The following is a 24,909-nucleotide window of genomic DNA, read 5'->3' on the forward strand; positions in this document are numbered from 1 at the left end:
AACTAAAACATAAAATGTTGCTTGTTAGAATTTTTTATGAGCCTAGGATTTTGGTGGGAATCTACATGGATTTCATCTTCTTAGATCCCAAGGGTTTTTTAGAAAGGTTATGTACTCACTTGGGAGCATTTTTGTGTTGGTTTAGCCATGAATTGGATACTACCATGAGTTAGACACTACTATAGAAGGACTAGGGACCTTATGCATGAGTTGTGTCCTCTTTAAGACTATTTTTTGTTAGTTTAGAGAGTTAAGTGTAGATCTATCTAGATCTACACTTAACTCTCTAAACTAACAAAAAATAGTCTTAAAGAGGACACAACTCATGCATAAGGTCCCTAGATAGATCTACACCTTTGATCTTTAGCCATTTTAGGAAAACATATTGTGATGCGTATACACATAGTGTGTGCATGTAATGGATTAAAAAAAAAGAAGATTACCTCTAAGGAGAGATTGCTCTTTAACTTTTAAGTCATTATGAAATAAATAAAAAGATATTTATTCTAGAAATTTAAAATTACGAGGAAGTAAATAACATATATACTAGGAATTTAAAGCTTACAAAGAAAGTAAATAAACAAGAAACAATTACTCTAATGCTCTCGTAGAGCTTATTGATGGCTTATAGGGTGAGATTACCTCTAGGACTCTCAACCCTTAAGCCTCAAGTTAAAAAAGATGAAAATCTACATTTTTTAAAGTAATGAAAACTTAAAAGTAAACTTGCTTGAATGTAAAGAAGGGAGTAGAGAGTAAGGAGAACTGAGAACATTTAAAGGGGGATTACATAGAAAAATAAAAAAAATTATAACTACAACCCACAATTATCTATTCTTCTTTTTGGTTAGAGTTTTTTTGGTGTTTGAGAAAGGATTTGGGTAGAGTTTAGGAATGCTAGAGGACTTTGAAGATAGTAAATGACATAATTTTGGATTACTTTAACCCATCATTCATTTGCCTTGGATGAATATCTTATTTATAAGATTTTGAGAAATCCTTGGGGAAAAACTTGTCCTGAATCCTAGAGTTCTCACTATTCTCAATAAAACCTCAATGAAATGCTCCAATTATCTCTCATCTTCTTGGTCTTGATGGTTTTTCACTTACCTACGAGTCTTATCAATCATGATGATCAAGGGATAGGTTAATAAAATATTAATAGATTTTAGAGAATTCTTTGAAGAGGGTAAAGTGGTCTTAGAACTTAAATTTTAAATCAAATCCTAGAGAATTAGGTTAGATGGCATATAATTAGGTGGTAGGATTTTTGACATTTTAGACATTTGGCCTAGTTAGCTCTCTAACAACCTAAGGCTAAGAGAGTTTTTGTTCACAAATTCTAGAAGATTCTATAGGTTGGATAAAATAGTCAAAACCTCTTGAATTGGGTCTAGTTTCATTGAATGTCATGTAAAATCAAATCGATTTCATTTTTTCAAGTTTTTCCAACTTAAATACATGGAAATATCGACTTAAAACTTGACAGAATGACTTGTGTAGTTGATTTCAAACTAAAAGTACCATCCTTGATTGATTTTCATTCAAAAAAGAGGTAAAACAATTGAAAAATCCTAGTTTTTTTACTTACATATTCAAAAAACTTGAAAAAAGTGAAAAAACCCTTGAAAATGACTTCTTCTTCCTTCTCAAATCTTTTTCATCGGAATTAAGTCTCCAATATTCAATCAAGATGTTGGAAATCCAATTTTTTTGGACGAAAAAGGGTAAATTTGAATGATTTGGACAATATTGACACTTCAATCGTAAGAAATGTCTAGAGTGAGGTTCAAGGATTGTTTTAAAAAGAGAGATTATCTAAATGGACTATTTTGATAACATGCAAACGTCAAGGACTAAATTGAAAGAAAAGTAGGTATCAGGGATTATTAAATAATTTTCTTCACTATTTTGCTTGACATAATTGGGTAATTATTATATGAAATTCAAGGCTTGTGTTTTTTGCACGTGCAAGGACACATCTTTGGCTGAACCTGAAAGTCATACTACCTGTAGATTTAAATTATTGGAACCTCTGTATTATGAGCATTTTATCTTTTTTTTTTTCCTTGCAAAATGTATTATGTGGATGATATTTTTCGCTAGGTACCAAGGGGTGACATGTGACACCTAGGAATTCAGGTTAGACATAGAGATCTGAGCCAACTCATATGAAGGTAAACTCGGTGGTTCTGTCGCAAATCAACTATGGGGTTCAGGTCTTGGTTGGTTGGAGGAATATTGGGTCAATGATGCATCGTAGAACAGTTCAATTAGCTCAAACCCTTATAAATCAAGGGATTGGGTCAAAAGTGGTTGGAGTTTCGATAATGAAAAGTCGCTAAAATGAAGGAGTGAATAAGGACATGATCGTGATTTGATACATTTCAAATCAAGATGTACTTTCTAAATCAGATAAGGATGAAATTGATAAACGTGATCCATAGGGATCCTAGGGTTTTACATCTATAAATACATGGATAGAGATACTAAAATGTATGATTATTCTTTCCCTCAAAACTACATACTAATTATTTTGTACTCAAGTCTAACTTGGGTGTCAGAGTTGTATTGTTGCAGGGACACCCAGGAGTATAAGAGGAGGAGATTCTAAGCCGACATTACATATCTCGAGGTAGTGCAAGTTTTTACATCTACAATTTGGAGTTGTCTGTAGAAAATGGATTGGGAATTCACATGAAACCACATTTAACAACCAGAATCTTTATCAAGGATTGGGGGTTGCCTCCATTGTCTTCGTAGGTTTTGAATTTCTAAATAGACTTTGTCAAGGATGGATCGATTATTAATCGGATTTTGTGATTACTAAAGAAATATTGACAAAACAAGTTTAACGAACCGAGATCACACTGCACGGATGATTCTAGGGCATGTAGGATTTTTTGCCATCCAAGTAATCAGGGTAGCCTTGAAAAGTCGCAATAATCAGATTTGCATATAAATCGAAAATGAAAAGCATTACAACTTTATTTTCACTCCTTTTAATTTTATTATATTTCCTCTTTTACCTATTTTAAATTTATTTTGATTTTTCTTTTCATTTTTTACCCATTTAACCTTAAAAATCTTTAATAATAACCTTCCAACTTTATGTTTTTACTTTTATTCCTTTAACGCTCCTATCAAATTATATTTTTGTGGGATCCATTTTATTTTCTCTACACTTTTACTATATTTTCTCTTTTATTCTTTTAATCCACTTTATTAATTTTCATTTTTTATCCTTTCAATGTTAAAAGTTTTCAATAATACCCCAAATCAAATTAGGTTTGACATAGAACCATTAATTTTGTGTTGTTTTCAAGTAGTGTACGTGATTCATATTAAGATTGCCACCCATACACTAACCAACTTTATTTTTTTTCTTTTACCCTCTTAACCGAAGAAAGGAAGGTTACAGGAAGTAAAAAAGTTGTGGGCCTTAGCCAAATAATGGGCCTTGTTATAGTCAGGCTTAAGGTGATATGACCAAGTTTTGATAATATGTTAAGTGAACAAGTATGTGCTGTTGTGGGCTTTGTAAAAATATATGAATAGGGTTATAACAAGGCCTAAAGTGATATGGCCAAATTATGTTATTATGTTAAAATCAACAGTAACTGATGTGTCCAGCAATGGTGGGCAATGATATTACCAGGCCTATAACCATACTCACATGTTCACGTAGAGGGAAGGTAATGGCACCAAACTCGAGTCCAGGTTATGCAGTCAGGTCTCCTCAGACATGTTGATTGGAACTGTTGGAAGGCATCACATGATTTGAAATAAGGAGAATGAATGGGGCAAAATTTCTCTAATATAAGGACAAATGATACCTCTTTCAATGACTTTCTCTATGGTGAGGATTTTCACGAGGGATTCTATCCAAATAAAGAACGATATTTCCCAATATAAAGAAGAGATCAGACTTTGCAGGGTTTCTTAATGTCTATTTCCCATTGTTGATTTTGAAGCCAATCCATTAAGAAGATTGGTTTTAGATAGAATTAATTGGGTACCAATTTTTAATGACTTTGAAGTCAATCCAATTTATTACAATGACCTTACCTTCATGGTATGTTGAAGGACATAATGATTTTTAGGACCTGTTTGGATTGCCATTTTGGAACCATAAATTGTTTGGTTCTCCAAACTTTACTACCTCTGTGACACCTTCATTGGAATCAAAATTTATAATCTTTTTTTTTTTTTTTTTAAAGTTCACTTGTTTTGCATAAATGTGGCAACTAAAAAGGTTCTTTTTCTCAAAATATCCTTTATAAAATGCCTCATTTTTTTTTTCCTGAAGTTACTCCATAAAAGGACTTCTTGAAGTTACTCCATAAAAGGACTTCTTGAAGGACAAAGGAACCCACAATTATTGATCCAAGTGAAAAAAGAAAAAAAATGACTTTTCTAATGTGCAAGTTTAACATAATGAACCAATTAGGACGCTCTAGTTCCACTGCCTCCAACCTAATCTCATAAATCAGGGTGATGGGCCGACTTAAAAAAAGAGAGCATTTTTCGTTAAATACATTCAAAACAACTTTTATGTAAAATTTCATAAAACTTTAAAAGTTTCGGATTAGGCTAATTTTTTTTTTATGAGGATGATCTATATGGTGAGGAGGTCATCCTCACAAAAAATTAGTCCAATCTGAAACTTCTAACCTCGTCAAAAGTGGTTTACAAAATTAACAATAAAACATTGACAGTCCACAATACTAAACCCCTTTTGATGGGGTTAGAATTTTCAGATTGGGCTGATTTTTTGCGAGGATGCTCTCCTCACCATAGAGATCATCCTCACAAAAAATTAGTCCAATCTGAAACTTCTAACCTCGTCAAAAGTGGTTTACAAAATTAACAATAAAACATTGACAGTCCACAATACTAAACCCCTTTTGATGGGGTTAGAATTTTCAGATTGGGCTGATTTTTTGCGAGGATGCTCTCCTCACCATAGAGATCATCCTCTCAAAACATCAGCCAAATCCGAAACTTTTAAGTCATATAGGACAAAGGTGTTGGCTCTGAATTGTCTCCCTAACATTGTCTGCCGAACCGGGATCCATAGGAAAAAGATTATCTTCTTATGTCGTACTGCATTTCAGTTGAAACCTTTTATTTTATTTCATCTAATCCAATTCAGTATTGGGGGCAGCGTGTAGATGATGATGATTATGAGGAGGAACTAAGAGAAGATAGTCTCTATGATTCGTGCTAAACAAAGCTCAATTACAACTAATTATAATAGAACCTGTATTACAAATACAAGTATTATTACCCAAGTCTTGTACATAACAACATTACCAAGCATCCAGAATACTTAACATCTCAAGTGTGCCTTGAAGGGATCTTTAGAGCCTCTCCTGCACCTATTACGTTTATGAAATACAACCCATTCATAGCTATCCATATCTACATACCAACAAAAGAAACTAAACGTTCCGAGACTGAAATTGCAACTGTCTAAGCTTTTAGTTAGAAAACAAGAATGTAATCACCTTAACATATATAGAGGTACTAATGCACCATTTTTATGATGACTTGAAACTCACCAAAGAGGAAGTATTTTTGGCCGAAGAAGCAGTTGAGACCCTACTCTGTGCTTGGGAACTTTCTTCCCCAGAAGCCTCCTCAGGAACTTCATTCACCACCAGGTTGTCCATGATTGCTTGGAAAAATTCCGGGATGGGAGGAATACCCACCTCTAAGATTCCCTCCAGAATCTGAACTATGTGTCCCATTGTTGGCCTATCCTTCTCATCTTTTTGAATGCACCAACATGCCACTCTGCAAGCTCTAGTAAGTTCTTCAATGTCGGCAATGCCCTCCAACCTAGAATCCAGCAAGGTAAGAACTTCTTCTCCATTGTGTGCTCTACTCACAACCTGGGTAGGGAAGTAATCGACCATCCCATCCCCAGATATGTCCAGGTTTCTCCGACCTGATATAAGTTCGAAAAGGGTCATTCCATAGCTGTAAACATCAGCTTTTGGTGTGACAGCTACACCCATAATCCACTCTGGCGCAAGATAGCCTCTTGTTCCTTTCATGCTTGTCAAGACACGGCTGAACTCCCGGCCAAAGAGCTTAGCTACCCCAAAGTCAGCAACCTTAGGAGTAAACCCAGCATCCAATAGTATGTTCTCCGGTTTGATATCACAGTGTATGATGCAGTCTCTGCACTTCTCGTGGAGATAAACCAATCCTCTAGCTGTCCCGAGTGCAATCTGGTATCTTGTTTTCCAGTCTAAGATGTTTGAATCCTTTTGAAACAACCAAGAATTTAGTGAACCATTTGGCATATAATCATAAACTAGCAACCTTTTACTACCTTCAGCACAAAACCCCCGAAGACGAACCAGATTGGCATGTTGGATAATACCAAGGGTGCTCACTTCCATTCGGAATTGCTTCTCTCCTTTTCCAAGGCATTCAAGTTTCTTCACAGCTATGTCAATTGAGTTGGGCAGTTTTCCCTTAAAAACAGGACCAAAACCTCCTTTCCCCAACTTCTCCGTGAAGTTCTTCGTTGCACTTCGAAGTTGTTTGAATGGAAATGACACCAAGCCATCCTCAACAGCCTCCAATGTACCATTGACTTCTTTCCTTCTACAATGCCAAAAGATTACCAAGATAATGCCCAAGAAAGTTACAACCCCACCTACAATGACCCAAATTGTTCTTCCCTTCTTCTTAGCATCATGAGCTTTCACCTCTGAATCTGCAATACGCACATGAAGATCTCTTCCATTACTATTATCAGATGAGAATTCTTGCAAATTCAACAGGTCTCCCCGCCACATTAAACATTCCTTGTCATAAGAATATGCTGTACAAGAACAGTTGCTCAAACAAGCTAACTCACATTCTTTCTTGTTACCACTGACTTCTAAAGACTCTGAATTAGCTGGCAATCTCATGTTGGGCATCACAAAAAATGTGTCTTTTCCTCCAGACCCGCATCGTAAAGGGATTTTCCTCACACAAACTCCCCACCAAACACCCAGATTGTTCCAATCTTTCGAAGAACGTGGCTCAAAACCTTCCAAACATGAACAATAGGGCAAGGCTTTCTCATTACAGCTACCAAAGGATCCACAAGAACCATAGACCTCACAAGGCTGTCTTGGTAGACTAAGAGTTAAAGTCCATTGTCGAGTTTCCTCTGACCACAAGAAATTCTTCATCTGACCCGAGTAATCCAACTCAAGTCTAGATAAAAAAGAGGTGTTATAAAGAGACAGTGTAAAATAGCTTTCCTTCTCGTTTGTAACATAGCTGTAATTGTAGATGAAGTCTAATCTCATTTCAGGAATTGAGTTGAAAAATTTTCCATTCCAAGTCCCAGTAGAGTAGTATCTTTGAGACCCATTCCACTGTAGAAAAAACTGACTACTTCCATTCGGGTCTATCCCGATAGAGTAGATTCCTCTCCCGGGATCTTCTGAATTTTTCCATGAAGTGATGACTTGTGTTCTGTTAGTGAGTTTATTCAAACCAAGCTTTGCACCAGGCATCCATGTATGGGTTTGGTGATCAAAGCTCTGCCATATTACATTGGAGGAGTTCAACCCATCTCTCAAAACAAGATTCCCACTGTCAAGAAGCACTGCTATGGTAGAATTAAGGGGGCTTGACATTAAATTTGTTGACCAAAATTGGATTTTGGACTTGTTAAGAAGGACTAGATTACCATCTTCTAAGAGTTTTAATTCTGAAGAAGATGAGTCAGGGAGGGGTGTATCTCTGTTTGCCACCCAAACTATAATTTGAGGTGAAATTTTTTTGTACCAGATGCCTATGTAGTAGTTCTTAGAATTGTTACCTGGTGTGAAGAAACCAAGTTCAAAGATGCCACCTTTGGAGACTATGGTCTGGTTTCCTGAGAGAGACTGGCCAGCAGAGATGATGTCAGCTGCAATGGAGAAATGGGTTTTGAAAGAAAAGAAGAGAATCAGTACATGAATGAAAAACCATGGATTGCTTCTGATACCCATCTCTGCAAAACTTTGCATCACAATGCACTCAAGAAGAAATGAAACAGACAACTTACGAAGAAGAGAAAAAAAAAAGAGGGGGGGGGGGGGGGGGGAACTGTACTGCAGGGAGTTGTATAGGTAATCAGGTCCAGGTCTCCTGCTGCATACCCATCTATATGTTGGTAAGTTAGTAATCCACCGTGAGAAATTGATTATTTACTTAGTGGCCAATAACCCCACTAGTCTTTGTATTAATGTAAAGAGAAGATTACATAATCTACAAATATATCCTCATACATACACACGCCAAAAATGATACATACACACAATCATAGAAACTAGACACTGAACAACACTTCCCTCAAGCTGGAGCATAAACATCAAACATGTCCAGCTTGATAGTGGCATCCGGGAGAATGGATAGTCCGACAACTTCGGTGAATATATCTGCAAGTTGATGAGAAGAAGAGACATATTGCAACCAAAGCGAACCATCTTGGACAAATTGTATATCAACCTCTATGTGATTGGTTCGTTCATGTAGAATAGAATTAGAGGCAATCTTCTTCGCTGCTTCATTGTCACAATATATCAGCATAGATCTCCCGATAAGAAATCCTAACTCACCCAGAAGAGATCGAATCCAAAGAAGCTCACAAGTACTATGAGCAATTGCCCTATACTCAGCTTCAACACTCGAACGAGATATTATTGGTTGCTTTTTTACTCTTTCATGCAACCAAATTGCCTCCTAGAAAGGCATAATATCTTGAGGTCGAACGATGATTAGAAGCAGATACTGCCCAATATGCATCAATACAAGTAGTAAGATCTAGATGTCTATGTGACTGATATACAAGTCTATGGCTTAGACAAGTCTTAATAAAATGGAGAATACGATGAATTGCTGCAAGATGGGTAGGATGAGGAACATGCATGAACTGACTAACCACACTCACAACAAAGACAATATCTAATCGTGTGAGGGTGAGATAAATAAGTCGTCCTACAAGTTGTTAATATGTATGTGGATTAAGAAGAACATCATCCTCAATCACATGTAGAAATAGCTTTGAGTCCATAGGTGAAGTAACTGATTTACATCCAATTATACCGGTATCGCATAAGAAATCCAATGCATACTTCTTTTGTGAGAGAAAATGCATTTCCTGGAATGAGCAACTTCAAGCCCAAAGAAATATTTTAAGTGGGGCAAATCGTTCAGTTCAATTATACGACCTAGTTCCTTCTTCACATACGTGATAAATGATGAGCCATCTCCGGTGAGAATAATGTCATTACCGTAGACTAAGAGGATAATACGACCTATGAAGTCATAATGAATGAAGATAATATGATCAGATTGATATCTCTGAAAACCTATGCTAATCACCAGTCTGCTAAAGCGACGAAACCAAATTCCAGGTGACTGCTTCAAATCATAAAAAGACTTTTTTAGTTTGCAGAGCTTTTTCGTGGACTCTCCTTGAAGTAGAAACTCAGGTGGTGAATCCATATACATTTTCTTTGTAAGATGCCAATGAAGAAAGACATTCTTCACATCTAACGGATAAAGAGGCCAATCTCGATTAGTTGCAATGGAAATAAGGGCACAAACCAAAGTCAATTTTACCATAGGAGCAAATGTGGCATCATAGTCGGTATAAGTCGGTGTAAAACCATGACCAACAAGAAAAACTTTATACCATTCAATAGTACTATTAAAGTTATGTTTAATAGTAAAGACCTAATGACAACCCGTCGTTTTCTTCCCAGGTGGAAGAAAGATCGTATCGTATGTCTGATTACTTTGCAAGGAAATCACTTTGTCTAGCATAGCAATTTTCCATGCAACATCAATAAGAGTGACGTAAACCGTACGTGGGATAGTCACAGAGTCAACAACATAATGAATTACCTGATAAGAGTAAGAAATAGTTTGGTAAGCAACATACCTAGCAAGTAGGTAAGGAGTAATATACTTATGAATTCCCTTACGGAGAACAATAGGTAACTCAAAAGCAGAAGTGTCAATAGGATTAATGTGATTAGTAGGAATAAGAGAAGCGGTGGATTTGTAATATGGCGTTAAAGACCTACTAGAGGTGCCTGCAAGGAGAAAGGTGGCTGCAGTGCATGAGAAGAGGAACTATGCCACTTGAGATGCACATAAGTGATATACTCCTTCGATTAAGGAAGATCAACTGGGACATGCTAAGACAAGCATACATGAGGGATATAAGGATCTCTTAAAAAGTAAGGAACATACTCAAAAAATGTAACATCCATGGAAGTAAAGAACTGAGAAGATGTAGGATCATAACAATGATATCCTTTAGACATATACTAGAATAATTAACAACAATAGAATGAATCGTTTTATCGTCTAACTTGTGAACGAAGATCCTGAACAAAGTAGGTACAACCAAGAAGGCATGTGATTGATTATGAAATTTGCAGCAAGTGTAGCCACGGACCAGTAGTGGTCGATTGTAAAGCTTGCTAAATAAATGCAGAGATTAAGATGTGAACTAAGACTTTGGGCAAGTCAAATTCGTTCCACAGGGACAGTTTGGATTCAATTGTTCAATCGGTTAAAATAAAAAACAGAGTTAGAAACAGATTGATTTTTAAAACAGAATTGATTTGTTGCACAAATGAAATGAAAATTATTTGCAATTGAAATTAAAAACAGAAAATAAAGATTGAAGATATAAGAAAGGAGCTTAGAGAATTCAAGTTTATCATTGCAAGTTACCCAAAAATGCTAATTAATTCTAAAACATAACTCAATCCACGTAGCAAGTCATTGCTCGTGGATCGGAAGATGATTCAATGTAACCATTGATTGGAACCCATAAGTCTTCATGAAGGTCTTTTGTTTATGCAAGATTATCCGACTTATGCTTCCATTCATCACAGAGCATGAATGTTCTTGAACTTATCTAAGTAACACTCATCAAAACTTGAAATAGAAGTATAAATTGGACGATCTTATCATGAAGAGATTCATAAAATTAACATGTAAAACAGAAGTAATGAATTAAAACATCATTAATAAAGTGAACTTGCTCCGGCATTCTTGACTTCTCTAATGAGAATCTAGCCGATCATCGCAAGGATCATCTTGCAACAGTAATAAAAACAAGAAGAAAATAGATGGAGAGAATGTAGAACAGTGCTGCAACTTAATTCCTTTCTTGATGATCTCTCAAAAGAGTTACAATAGAGCCAATGGTTTACTCTTGATGTTCTTAATCGATTGTAAAGCTTGCAATATAAATGCAGAGATTAAGATGTGAATTAAGACTTTGGGCAAGTCGAATTCGTTCCACAGGGACAATGAAGATTCAAAGATTCATTCGGTTAGAAGTCCAAAACAGAATTGGAAAACAGATTTTTCTTAAAAACAAAACAGATTTGTTGCACAAATCAAATGGAAATTAACTTGCAATTTGAAATAAAAACAGAAAGTAGAGATTGAAGATATAAGAAAGGAGGTTTAGAGAAATCAAATCAGCTTTTGCAAACTATCCATAATGTAGATCAATTCCAAGAATATCTCAATCCATGTAGCAAGTCATTGCTCATGGATCGGAAGGTGGAGCGGTTTAATTATTAAAGGTAACCAAGAGACATTCATGAAAATTCAGATTTAATTGAGATTGCCTAGCTTATATTCAGATTCTTCACAAAGCATAGCCGTTCTTGAGCTTATCTAAGTAATGGCTATCAAAATTTGAATAAAAAATATAAGTAGATCATCTAATCAAAGTAGAATTTCTAGAATAGTAAACATGTAAGCAAAATAAGGAATTAAAACTACATTAGAGGGATAAACTTGCTTCGGCATCATTGATCTCTCTAAAGAGGATCTAGCCGATCATCGCAAGGATCATATTGCAACAATACTAAAAAGCAAAGAGAAGATGGGAGAAGAAGATGAAGATGCAACTTGATTCCTTCTTGAATGGATCTCTCAAAAGAGTTACAATAGAGCCAATGACTTACTCTTGATGTTCTCACTACACTCAAGATCTCACCAAAAGGAAAAATTACAGAAAATTAAAAGAAGAAAAAATCAAAACTTATGGAACAAGAGAAGAAGAGAAGAGCCCCCAATTTATAACATTTGTATTCGGGTAATCGGGTCAACTTTTCGGATGATTTGCTTTGAACTACCCAATCAGTTACAACCACCGAAGCTTCTGTAAAAATCTCGAGGATAAATTCCTCGAAATGACCGCGGCGCGGTGACGTGGCGCCCAAATCGACCGAGATTTTTCTGGAAACTTCCCTTCGACTCGTGTATTGTAACCGTAATTGTTTCGTAATTTGTTGGCTTCCACGTGCGCTACAATTAACACTAATATATCATTAGCTTTATTAATTTGGATAAATAAAATAATTTTGCAATTATTTAAAGGAACTAACATTTATGCAATGGTAATCTTAATGCAATTACGGTCCCAAAATCGAATAATTGGGACCTTATCAGTTCTCACTACACTCAAAAGCTCAGCCAAAGGAAAAATTACAGAGAATTAAAAGAAGAAACTAGAGAAAATTACAGAAGAGAAGAGCCCCTTTATCTGAAATCAACCTTCCAATTTATAATGTTCGTATTTGGATAATCGGGGTGATTTGACGGATAATTCAATTCGAATGGCCCAATCAGTTACAACCACCGAAGCTTCTGTATGAATCTAGAGGATGAATTCCTCGAGATGACCGCGGCGCGATTTTGCCTAACCGTGGGGCGGTGACGTGGCGTCCAAAATCCTCGAGATTTTGTCGGATGCTTCCTTTTTGCTCGTATGTTGTAACAGTAATTGTTACACCTTTTGTTGATTTCCGAATGTACCCTTTTCACCTGAAATTAGTAACAAACTATTGTTAGCCACATTAATTTGGGATTTAATAAAATTTATTATTATTTTAAGGGAACTAGTACTAAAACTTGTGATAATCTTGGTGAAATTACGGTCTCAAAATGAAATTATTGGGACCTTATCAAGTAGGTCTTAGGCATTTGCATACCACGTAACAAAGAACGGGCAACCCCAACAAAATGACAATTTTTATGTTGAGGGGTATAAGGACAAATAAATTGATGGATAAAACCATGATCAAAATAGTGGACAAAGGGGGTGGACTAATATTCACCACCATTATCGAATCAAAGAGTTTTCATCGGAGTACAAAATTGGGTGGACACTATAGCATGGAATTTATGAAATTTAGAAAACACTTCATCCTTACATTTCATAAGGTATACCCAATTGGTGCGAGAGTAGTCATTAATAAAGGTAACATTGTATCGAAATCCATCAAGAGATGTGGTTGGGAAAGGACCCCAAACATTGTATTGAACCAAGCTTGGCATGCCACAAATACAAAGTATCCACACTAGCATCTATAAAAAAAGGAACAAACGTAGAAGGGTCGCCATCAGTAGCGACAGTAAAAATAGAAGATGAAGGGTAAATGACCAAATAGCAGAGACCTCCTCTCTCGAAACCATTACCAATAGTCCTCCTTGTAGACATGTCTTGAAAAATACAAGAGGTAAGGTAAAAAATAGTATAACAATTTAAGTGTTCAACAAGACTACGAAACAAAGAAGATTAGTAGAAACATGAGGAACATCCAAACATGTACATGGGACATAGAGAGAAGAAGAGATAGGGACTATTCCTATCCCAATGACAAGTATAAAAAATTGGAAGACGAACCTATTTTGAAGAGGAAAATGGAGAATATAAGGAATAACTTTGTGACTCACCCATCATGTGGTCAGCGACTCTTGAGTCTATGACCCATTGAGTGGGAGAGGGTGTAGCATTGACTACATAAGATGAGGAATCATGGATACATGAAGTTGCAGATGACGATGGGTGAATAGTAGAAGAGGATGTAGCAGTAGTAGTGGGGTTGAATGGTAGCTGCATCTCAATGTAAAGTAACGTAATGGTGCGCATAATCTCAAACATTTGTGTTTTAATCAAGGTCAATGCATCAATAGTACACTCGGGTTGGGAAGAATCAACAAATGTTGAATCACTGATAGCAACAACAACAAAACGAGAATGACGACCCTCAAGATAACCATGGAGATGATAACACTGAGCACGATCATGCCCCGCAATACCATGGAGGGAACATACCACACTAGAGCAACCACGAGGAAGATCTCGATCATTCCCTTGATTACATCCAACAAAGGGAGGAATGGGAGAATGAGAGGCCCTAGAAAAAAAATAATATGATCTTGAGAAACAGCAAAGGAAGTCCCTAAAGACATAATTGCACAACGACGCTCCTTGCTAAAAATCATTGCATAGAGGTTTGAAGTGGAGGAAGAGTAGATGTTGGTAGAATTTGAGTGTGCAACTGCTCGTACTCAGTGTGAAGACCTTCCAAAAAGTTATAGATTTGGTGACGCTAATTCTCAGCTAAGGCATATGTTTGTGAAAGTGAGGTCCACCACTTGATGACCAATCTCATAAAAAATATATGTGGCAATAATTTGGGATTCCATAGATTTGAGAAGCCAGTTCAGGATGATGCAATTCTCAGAATCTCACTTAGCAATAACACCCACATCAATAGTAAGTCCAGGAGTATCCCTTGCAAGATAATCTATTTTCGAACGACCTCCAATGTGATGAGTACTAGCCCAATTCAATGTGAGAAAATTATCACCATTGAACTTTAAATTGGTGATAGAATTTGCAATAGGATCGAAGAGAGTGAGAGAAATAAGGGATTCAGAATACATTATAGAGGAAATTTGGTAAAAATGTACTAGATGTTGAAGTCTTTAGAGAGTAGAACTAAAAACGAGACCTGAAGAGAATTGCACTAGCTGAAGAAAGCAACTTAGACGATAGTGCTACTTAAAGAGAGAAAATGCAACCTAGAGCTTGAAAAAATTTGACTTCATAGGAACTAAAACCTAAAAAGGAGGGCAAGAACCCTATGAAACCAAGACGAAACAAAGATCATGGGCTTTAGTTGTGATCCACAACCGAAAATGACAATTTCTTTAAGGGGTTTTTGAGATCAATGGTTGGGATGAAGAAAAGTCAAGGAAAAATACATATCGAGGAAGACGCTCCACCAAACCTGTGACTACTCAAAATGAACATCAAATGACTTCAAAAAATAGTTCTAGGAATCTACTAGACTAAGAAGATGAAGAACTATAAGAATACATCGTCAATGGAGGTCATGGAAGATCTAGGACTGATAATAGCATGATGTCATCCTAATGTCAACATTGGAAAAAAAAAAAAAAAAAAACCAACGCAGATACCAATTTTATTATTTGGTATAATTGGCTTAGAGGTCAATAACACTACTAGTCTTTGTATTAAGGTGAGGAGAATATAATAGAATTTTCTAGTATACCCTCGTACATGCACACACAAAAAATGATACGAACACGCACCTATAAAACGTAGACACTTTACACAAGATTTACATCCTGCAAAATGCAAGATTAGATTTATCCCCTTTCTAAAAGTCTACGTTGCTTTTTATTGATTAGCCAACCGAGAAATTTTGATTGTTTTCAAATTGTGGTTTAGTAACTTAAATCATCAACAAAAAGCAATATTGACTAGTAAGGGCATTTAAAGGGGTAAACCTAACATCACCAATTTTCAGGGTTGTATTAGTAAATTGCATTACATTTATTTTTGCGAAATTATAGGTCCATCAAACGTGGCATGCATTGAAAAGCTGGAGTGGGAGAGGGGTCTAACTACCGAGAATCACCCTAAGGAAAAAATTACCAAACTTGGGTGACCATTGATGTTTGGCACAAAGTCAATAGAGAGACCTAGACTTGGGTGATGTTTTGCTCAAAGTCAATTGAAAGAATTTCCATTATTTTTCTTTTTGGCATGGAGTGAGATTTTTTCCTTGAACGTGAAAAAGATTTGATTGCAACCAGTTGCAAAATGGGAAAAATTACTTAAAGGACCCTCACGGAGGGACTTCTTTCTAAATAATCCCTAAATTTTCAGCAGTAGCTTTGCAAGATATTTAGCAAACTTTTCATATCTAAATGGTCCCTCATTATTGGCGAACTCACCGCTTTTTTATTTACTGTCGAGTTCACCAATTTTTATTTATTCTCGAACTCAACTCTAGCTTTTTATTTACTATTGAGTTCACAATTTTTATGGTTGAACTCACTACTAGTTACTGTCGAGTTCACCCACTTTTATTTACTGTAGAACTCAATGTTTCTAATTTTTTTGTCAAGTTCACAATTTTTATTGTCGAACTCACCACTATTTACTTTCAAGTTCAACAATAGTTCACCACATTTTATCTATTGTTGAACTTGACGCTTTTTATTTACTATCGAGTTCACCACTTTTTAATTCAAAAATGGTGAATTCGACACTGGTAAATGTCACCCATTTTCAATTTTTGAGTTTCAAGGTTTTTCAACTAAAATACATGCAAAAATCGACTAAAAACTTGAGATAACGACTTGTTTCGATGATTAATTTCAACCCAAAAGAACTATTCTTGATCGATTCTCATACAAAAAGTAAGAAAAAAATGACCAAACCCTTGAAAATGGCTTCTTAATTCTTCCTTCTTAAATCCTTTTCGACGGAATGGAGTCTTTGAAACTCAATTGAGATGTCAAAAATCCAATTTTTTTTTTTTTTTGAAAACAATGAGTTCGAACGATTAGGGTATTCAATCGTTATAAAAATGGGAGATGAGTTCAGGAGCTCTTAGGAAAAGTAAAGTTTACTAAATGGACTATTAAGAGACTGCCAAAAACTTAGGGACTATTTAGAAAGAAGTACCTCCACAAGGGTCCTATAAGTAATTTTCCCTAAAGAAATTTATCATGTGATATGGGAGTTAATTCGTGAATAATTTACATGTTATACAAATAATATTAAGGGCATTCTACTTGACGATATGAAATTTAATTAAGTGCGAAGCTGATGAATCAGCAATGGCATGACGTCACATTTATTAAGTGTTGAGATGTTTTAAATGGGAGACTTTGTTTTGTTATGTTGTTCAAAGTATGTAGTTAAGCATAAATTATATACATTTTTATGTATTTTTGATAGAAAATCAATGCTTATCTTTCTGTCTTAATGTTATCCTTATTTTTGTAATGTTAATTGAGGTTTAAATTATGGACCAAATTGTGATCTTGGGATGGTTTGAGGCCTAGATTACCATGTAAGACTTACAATTCTGAAGATGGATGACACTTGAGAGGGGTTTGTATCTGTTTGGTACCTAACTATAGTCTGGAGAGGATTTCTTTTGTACCAGAAGTCTATATAGAAGAAACCCAATTGAAAGATGTCACTGATGGAGGTTTCTAGAGACATTGGTCAATAGATATGGTGTCAGCTGCAAGGGAGAGGAAGTTTTTTGAAAGAGAGGAGGATCTCAACTGTAATAAAGAACCAGGGCTTGCTTCTGATGCCTTTTTTTTGGAATAACTTTCTGCACAAAGCCAGAACTTCCAAGAAATAGAAGAAAAGCCTAGCTCTATAGTTCCAATATGAAGAAGAGATCAGAGTTTACTTTGTTTCTTAATGCCTATTTCCCATTGTTGACTTCAAAGCCAATAGGAAGAAGATATGGTTTTACATAGAATTAATAGGGGAGTAAGATAGGCCTCAGATTCTGGAGAGGTTCTGATGCTGATGATGACCTTGAAGTCAACCCAATTCCTCCAATCCATGGTTTTAGATAGAATTAATGAGGGAGTAATAGGCCTCAGATTCTGGAGATGAGACTTTGATGTTGATGATGACTTTTGAAGTCAAGTAAACTCTTCCAATTTATTACAGTGACCTTGCCTTGAAGGTACGTTGAAGGACACAATGATTTTTAGGAACTGTTTGGATTGCCATTTTGGCACCAAAAATTGTTTGGATCGCCAAACTTCACCTCCTCCCTCACACCTTCATTGGAAATCAAAATTTATATTTTTAAGAGAGCTCTTAAGAAGAAAAAGAAAAGCTCACTTGTTTGGCATAAAAGTAGCTATCAAACAGGTCTTCTCTTAAAATATCCGTTATAAAATGCCTCATTTTTTCCCCTGAAGTTACTATATATATATATAAAGGCTCCATGAATTGGATGAAGGGGTTCTTGGTCAAAAACGACTTTTTTAATGCTTAAGTTTGACATAACGAACCAACTAGGAAGCTCTAATGTCACTGCCTCCAAACTAATCTCATAAATCAGGGTAATGGGCAGGCCTTAAAAAAAAAAGGCATTTTTCATTAAATATATCCAAACCAACTTTTCTATAGAATTTCATTTCAAAATCACCTTTTTTTTTCCCAAAAACAGAACTTTGAAATAATTGAGCAATAAGGGGAGTTCAAAGCGACCATAAATTAATAGAACATCGTTTAGAAGGGTTTAAAACAAGAGAGTACTTAGAAAACCGTACTGTAATTGAAAAAAGAAGATTATCTTCTTATGCTCTACTGCATCACTTGAACCTTTTTGTTGCAGTTCATCTATGTGGTTCATTTGATCTGTTTCTTGCTAGCATTCCTCATGAATTCATAAGTAGATGTATAATATATGATGAGGAGGAGAGGGAACAAGGAGGAGATAATCTCTCTGACTGGTTTGAAACAAAGCTCAATCATAACAAATTATAATAGAACATGTATTACAAGTACCAGTATTATTACCCTAGTCTTGTCCATAACAACATTAACATGCATCCAGAATACTCAACATCTCAAGTGTGCCATGAAGGGAATCTTCATCTACGTACCAACAAAAGAAACTAAACATACTATTCTGATACTGAAACTGTAACTTCCTAGGCTTTTAGATAGAAACCAAGAATATAATCACCTTAACATAGTTTTGATGACTTGAAACTCGCCGAAGAGGGAGTATTTTTGGTTGAAGAAGCGGTTGAGACCCTACTTCATGTTCGGGAACTTCTTTGGAAGGAAGACTCCTCAGAAACTTCGTTCAACACCGGCTTGTCCACAAATGGTTGGAAAAATTCTGGGATGGGAGGAATACCCACCTCTAAGACTCCCTCCAGAATCTGAACTATATGTCCCATTGTTGGCATCTCCTCCTCATCATTATGAATGCACCAGCATGCAACTCTGCAGGCTCTAGTAAGCTCTTTAACATTAGCATTACCCTCCAACTTGTGATCCAACAAGCTAAGAACATCTTCTCCATAGTGTACTTTACTCATAACCAGAGTAGGAAAGTAATCAACCATCTCATCCCCCGATATGTCTAGATTTCTCCGACCTGATATAATCTCGAAAAGTGTCATTCCATAGCTGTAAACATCAGCTTTGGGTGTGATAGGTACGCCTGAAATCCATTCCGGTGCAAGATAACCTCTGGTTCCTCTCATGGTCGTCAAAACCCGGCTGAAGTCCCTACCAAAGAGCTTTGCTAGCCCAAAGTCCGCAACCTTAGGACTAAACCAAGCATCCAACAGTATGTTTTCCGGTTTGATGTCACAATGTATAATGCAATCTCTACACTTCTCATGTAGATAAGCCAATCCTCTTGCCGTCCCAAGTGCAATCTGGTATCTTGTTTTCCAGTCTAAGATGTTCGAATGCTTTCGAAACAAACAAGAATTTAGTGAACCATTTGGCATATAATCATAAACTAGCAACCTTTTACTACCTTGGGCACAAAACCCCCGAAGGCGAACCAGATTGGCATGTTGGAGTGTACCAAGGGTGCTCACTTCCATTTGGAATTATTTCTCCCCTTTTCCAAGGCATTCAAGTTTCTTCACAGCTATGTCAATTGCGTTATTCAATTTCCCTCTGTAAACAGAACCAAAACCTCCTTTCCCCAACTTCTCTGAGAAGTTGTTCGTTGCACTTCGAAGATGCTTGTATCTAAACAGCACCAAAAAATCCTCAGCACCCTCCATTGTACCTATGAACTCTCTCCTTGTACAATTCCAATAGACCACCAGAACAATGCCCAAAAAAGTTACAACCCCTGCAATTCCACTAACGACACATATCGTCCTTAACTTTTTCTTGTCTTTGTAAGCTTTTGCCTCAGACTCTGCAATTCGTACATGGAGATCATTTCCTTCACCATCTTCACTGGAGATTAAATTAAACAGATATACATACCATACAAAACATCTACCATCATAAACATACGCTATACAAGAACAATTGCTTAAGCAAGCTAATTCACATTCTTTCTTGTTCCGAACCACTAAAGCATTTGAATATTTTGGCAATCTCATGTTGGGCATCATGAAGAAAGTGTCGTGTCCTCCATTATCGCACTTTAAAGGGGTTTTCCTCTCACACCCACTTAAACAAACATCCAAATCCATCATACTCATCCAGGAGCGTTGTTCAAAACCTTCCAAACATGAACAATTAGCACATGATCCTTTCTGATTACAGCTAACGAAAGATTCACAATAAAAATACATGTCGCACAAATCTCGAGGTTGACTCCAAAAAAGAGCCCATTCTTGAGCTTTCTCCAACCATGAGAGAACCTTCAACTGGCCTGTGAAATCCAGCACACATCTAGAAATAATAGAAGTGTTATAAAGAGAGTATGTAAAATAGGTCTCTCTCTCGTTTGTAACAAAGTTATAATCGAAGATATAGTTCAATCTCATTTCAGGAATTTCGCTGAAAATTTGTCCATTCCAAGCCCCAGTAGTAAAGTACCTGTGATACCCATCCCTCTGTAGAAAGAACTGACTACTTCCATCCGGGTCTATCTCCAAAGAGAAGACCCCACTCCTAGGATCTCTAGAATTCATCCATGAAGTCAAGCGTTGTGTTATGTTGGTGAGTTTATTGAAACCAAGCTTTGCACCAGGCAACCATGTATCAGTTGGGTTGTCGAAACTCTGCCATATTACATTGGAGGAGCTCGACCCATCTGATCTCAAAACTAGATTTCCATTGTCAAGAAGCATTACTATGGTAGAATTAAGGGGGCTTGACATTAAATTTGTTGACCAAAATTGGATTTTGTGCTTGTTAAAGAGGACTAGATTACCATCTTCTAAGAGTTTTAATTCTGAAGAAGATATGTCAGGGAGGGGTGTATCTCTGTTCGCAACCCAAACTATAGTTTGAGGTGAAATTTTTTTGTACTAGAGGCCTATGAAGTAGTCCTTTGAATTGTTACCTGGTGAGAAGAAACCAAGTTCAAAGATTTCGCCTTTGGAGACAATAGTCTGGTCTGCTGAGAGAGATTGGCCAACAGAGATGGTGTCAGCTCCCATGGACAGATGGATTTTCAAAGAGAAGAAGAAGAGAATCAGTAGTGAAACAATAACGAAGCATGGATTGTTTCCTTTCCCCATCTCTGCAAAAGATTGCTCCACAGCCACTTTGAACCACGATGGTCAAAAGAAGAGAAGATGTGAAGTCGTCTGAACTCTTTAGGAGACTTATACACGTCCTGTACTGCATGGAGTTGGTTACTTACCAAGGTCCATGTCTTCATCTTTCCACGTGGCACACACTCTACGGTTAACGTAAACGTGGAGTGCAAAGGAAGCTGGAGTATGTTAATTATCCATTTTCCGGGAGTAGAGAATCCGCCAAGGAAATTAATTGGAAATTTCGCAGGACTTAACCGTCAACGATCCTTACGTGTCGTGGGCCCAAATAGTTTTGGAGAAGCGTAAGTAGGAACTTTATTGAGAAATTACTTAAAGGACCTTGGGGTAGGGATTTCTTTCTAATTAATCCCTATTTTTTAGGTCTTCTCTTCATAATCCATTTAGTAAAACTTTTCTTTTCAATCAGTCCTGAATCTCATTCCCCACATTTCTCACAATTGAAATGCCAAATGTGCCCTAACCGTTCGAGCTCACCATTTTCTTAATTAATTATTATTATTATTTTTTGGATTTTCAACATTTCAATCGAGTTTTTGAGATTCCATTCTAACGTAAAGAAATTGAAAAGGAAGAAGAAGCCATTTTCAAACATTTTAAAGACGTATGCAAACAAATTAGAGTTTTTCAAAAAAAAAAAGACTTTATTTTTGAATGAAAATTGACTAAGGATGATTCTTTTAGTTTAAAGTCATCTATATACAAGTCGTTATGTCAAGGTTTTTAACTGATCTTTCCATGTATTTTAGTCGAAAAAATTTGAAAAACAAAACAAGTTGATTTTACCAACGATGATTTCACCAATCGAGTTCAACATTTTTTAAATACAAGTATTATTAATTATCAAAGTCTTGCACTTAAAAACATTACCAAGCATCCCGAATCCTTAACATCCTAGTGTGCAATGGAAGGGAATCTGTAACTATTATGTTTATGAAATACAACCAATCCATACACATCCATATCTATCAACAAAAGAAACTAAACATACTGAGACTGAAACTGTAACTTTCTAAGCTTTTAGGTAGAAAACAAGAATATAATCACCTAGTATTGCACCATATTCATGATGACTTGAATCTCACCAAAGAGGAAGTATTTTTCTTCGAAGAAGTGGTTTGACTCCCAACTCCATGCTCGGGGAACTTCATCTACCACTGGCTCGTTGGCCTCTCCTTCTCATCATTCTGAATGCACCAACATGCAATTTTGCAAGCTCTAGTAAGCTCTTCAACGTCAGCGTTACCCCCCAACCTGTGATCCAACAAGCTAAGTACTTCTTCTCCATTGTGTATTTTACTCACAACCATAGTTGGAAAGTAATCAACAATCTCATCCTCATACATGTCCAGGTTTCTTTGACCTGATATAATTTTTAAAAAGCGTCATTCCATAGCTGTAAACATCAGCTTTGGGTGTGATAGGTACGCCTGAAATCCATTCCGGTGCAAGATAGCCTTTTGTTCCTCTCATGGTTGTCAAAACCCGGTTGAAGTCCTTGCCAAAGAGCTTTGCTTGCCCAAAGTCTGCAACCTTAGGGCTAAACCCTGCATCCAACAATATGTTTTCCAGTTTGATGTCACAATATATGATGCAATCTCTACGCTTGTCGTGTAGGTAAGTCAATCCTCTAGCCGTACCGAGTGCAATCTGGTATCTTGTTTTCCAGTCTAAGATGTTTGAATGCTTTGGAAACAAACTAGAATTTAGTGATCCATTTGGCATATTATCATAAACTAGCAACCTTTTACTGCATTGGGCACAAAACCACCGAAGGCAAACCAGATTGGCATATTGGATTATACCAAGGGTGCTCACTTCTATTCAGAATTGTTTCTCTCCTTTTCCAACAAGGCATTCAAGTTTCTTGACAGTTATGTCAACTAAGTTGGGCAGTTTTCCTCTAAAAACAGAACCAAAACCTCCTTTCCCTAACTTGTCCTACAAGTTGTTCATTGCCCTTGGAAGCTTCTTGTATGTGAAAGGGACCAAAGCACCCTCAACAGCTTCTATTGTACAAATGAACTCTCTTCTTTTACAATTCCAATAGATCACCAGAACAATACCCAAGAAAGTTACAACCCCTGCAATTCCACTTGCAACCCATATTGTCCTTTATCTTTGTGAGCTTTTGCCTAAGAATCTTTTCCATCACTTTCTTCATTGGAGGTCAAATTAAACAGATCTCCATACCATACCAAACATCTACCACTGTACAAGAACATTCTCTCAAGCAAGCTAATTTACATTCTTTCTTGTTCCCAACCTTTAAACCCTTTGAATATTCTGGCAATCTCATGTTTGGCATCTCGCTGTCCTCCAGGATCTTTTTTCAAAACCTTGCAAACATGAACAACCAAAACAGGACCCTTTCTGATTACAGCTAACGAAAGACTCACAATTGAAATTCATGTCACAACTTTGTAGGTTGACTAAAATAAAAAAGCCCATTGTCTACGTTCCTCGAACCATTCAAAAAGCCTCAACTGGCCCCTGAAATCCAGCATCAATCTAGAAATAATCCAAGTGTTATAAGCAGAGTACGTAAAATAGGTCTCTCTCTCTCTCTCTCTCTCCCTCTCTCTCTCTTTTGTAGCGAAGCTATAATTGAAGATATTGTTTGATCTCATTTCAGTAATTAAGCTGAAAATCTGTCCATTTCTAAGTCCCAGGATCGCTAGAATTTATCCATGAAGTCAAGCCTTGTCCCAGGCAACAATGTATTAGTTGGGTAGTAGAAGCTCTGCCATATTAATTTGGAGGAGCTCAACCCATCTCATCTCAAAACTAGATTCCCACTATCAAGAAGCACAGCTATGGTAGAATTAACAAGTTTCGACGTTAAATATATTGCCAGATTGGGATTTTGAACTTTTTTATTAAAGAGGACTAGATTACCGTCTTCTAAGAGTTTTAATTTTGAAGAAGATGGGTTAGGGAGGGGTGTATCTCTGTTTGCAACCCAAACAATAGTTTCAGGTGAATTTTTATTTTTTATTTTTTGCACCAGATGCCTATGTAGTACTTCTTAGAAATGTTACCTGGTGTGAAGAAACCAAGTTCAAAGATGCCACCTTTGGAGACTATAGTCTGGTCTCCTGAGAGAGATTGGCCAACAGAGATGGTGTCAGCTCCAATGGAGAGATGAATTTTCAAAGAGAAGAAGATAATTAGTACATGAATGAAGAACCATGGATTGCTTCTGATACTCATCTCTGCAAAACTTTGCACCACAATGCTCAAAAGAAGATTACAACTTAAATGGGTTTGGATTTAGAGGGTTTTCTTTGTTAATAGTTCGTAAGTTTTGGGCAGTTTCTTAATACTCCATTTAATGAACTTTTCTCTTTCTAAATAGTTTCTGAGCATCGTCTGCCATTTCTCACGATTGAATGCTCTAACTATTCAAACTCATTATTTTCATCCAAAAAATTGGATTTTCTGCATCTCAATTGAGTTTTGGAGACTCAATTCTGTGGAAAGTGTTTAATAAGAAATGAGAGTCATTTTTAA

General features: G+C 36.4%; 1 protein-coding gene and 4 pseudogenes across 1 annotated transcript; all 5 read right to left on the reverse strand.

The window, feature by feature from the left end:
- Window positions 1–5,229: 5,229 nt before the first annotated feature.
- LOC147381217 (G-type lectin S-receptor-like serine/threonine-protein kinase At2g19130 pseudogene) lies at window positions 5,230–8,070 on the reverse strand (annotated as a pseudogene).
- Window positions 8,071–8,352: 282 nt separating this feature from the next.
- On the reverse strand, window positions 8,353–10,334 carry LOC147381218 (uncharacterized). Its single transcript, XM_086430672.1, has 4 exons — window positions 10,221–10,334; window positions 9,801–9,909; window positions 9,385–9,689; window positions 8,353–8,742 (listed from the first exon to the last, which is right to left on the reverse strand). Exons 1-4 carry the CDS (start codon window positions 10,332–10,334, stop codon window positions 8,353–8,355), a joined length of 918 nt encoding a protein of 305 aa, XP_086286798.1.
- Window positions 10,335–18,618: 8,284 nt separating this feature from the next.
- Window positions 18,619–21,398, reverse strand: LOC147381219 (G-type lectin S-receptor-like serine/threonine-protein kinase At2g19130 pseudogene; annotated as a pseudogene).
- A 1,149-nt stretch (window positions 21,399–22,547) lies between these two features.
- LOC147381220 (G-type lectin S-receptor-like serine/threonine-protein kinase At2g19130 pseudogene) lies at window positions 22,548–23,695 on the reverse strand (annotated as a pseudogene).
- Window positions 23,696–23,828: 133 nt separating this feature from the next.
- LOC147381221 (G-type lectin S-receptor-like serine/threonine-protein kinase At2g19130) lies at window positions 23,829–24,609 on the reverse strand (annotated as a pseudogene).
- Window positions 24,610–24,909: the final 300 nt, after the last annotated feature.

This window comes from Akebia trifoliata, unplaced genomic scaffold (genome assembly GCF_017979445.1).
Source record: "Akebia trifoliata isolate Shusen 1 unplaced genomic scaffold, ASM1797944v1 Contig00608_ERROPOS3031104, whole genome shotgun sequence".
NCBI lineage: Eukaryota > Viridiplantae > Streptophyta > Magnoliopsida > Ranunculales > Lardizabalaceae > Akebia > Akebia trifoliata.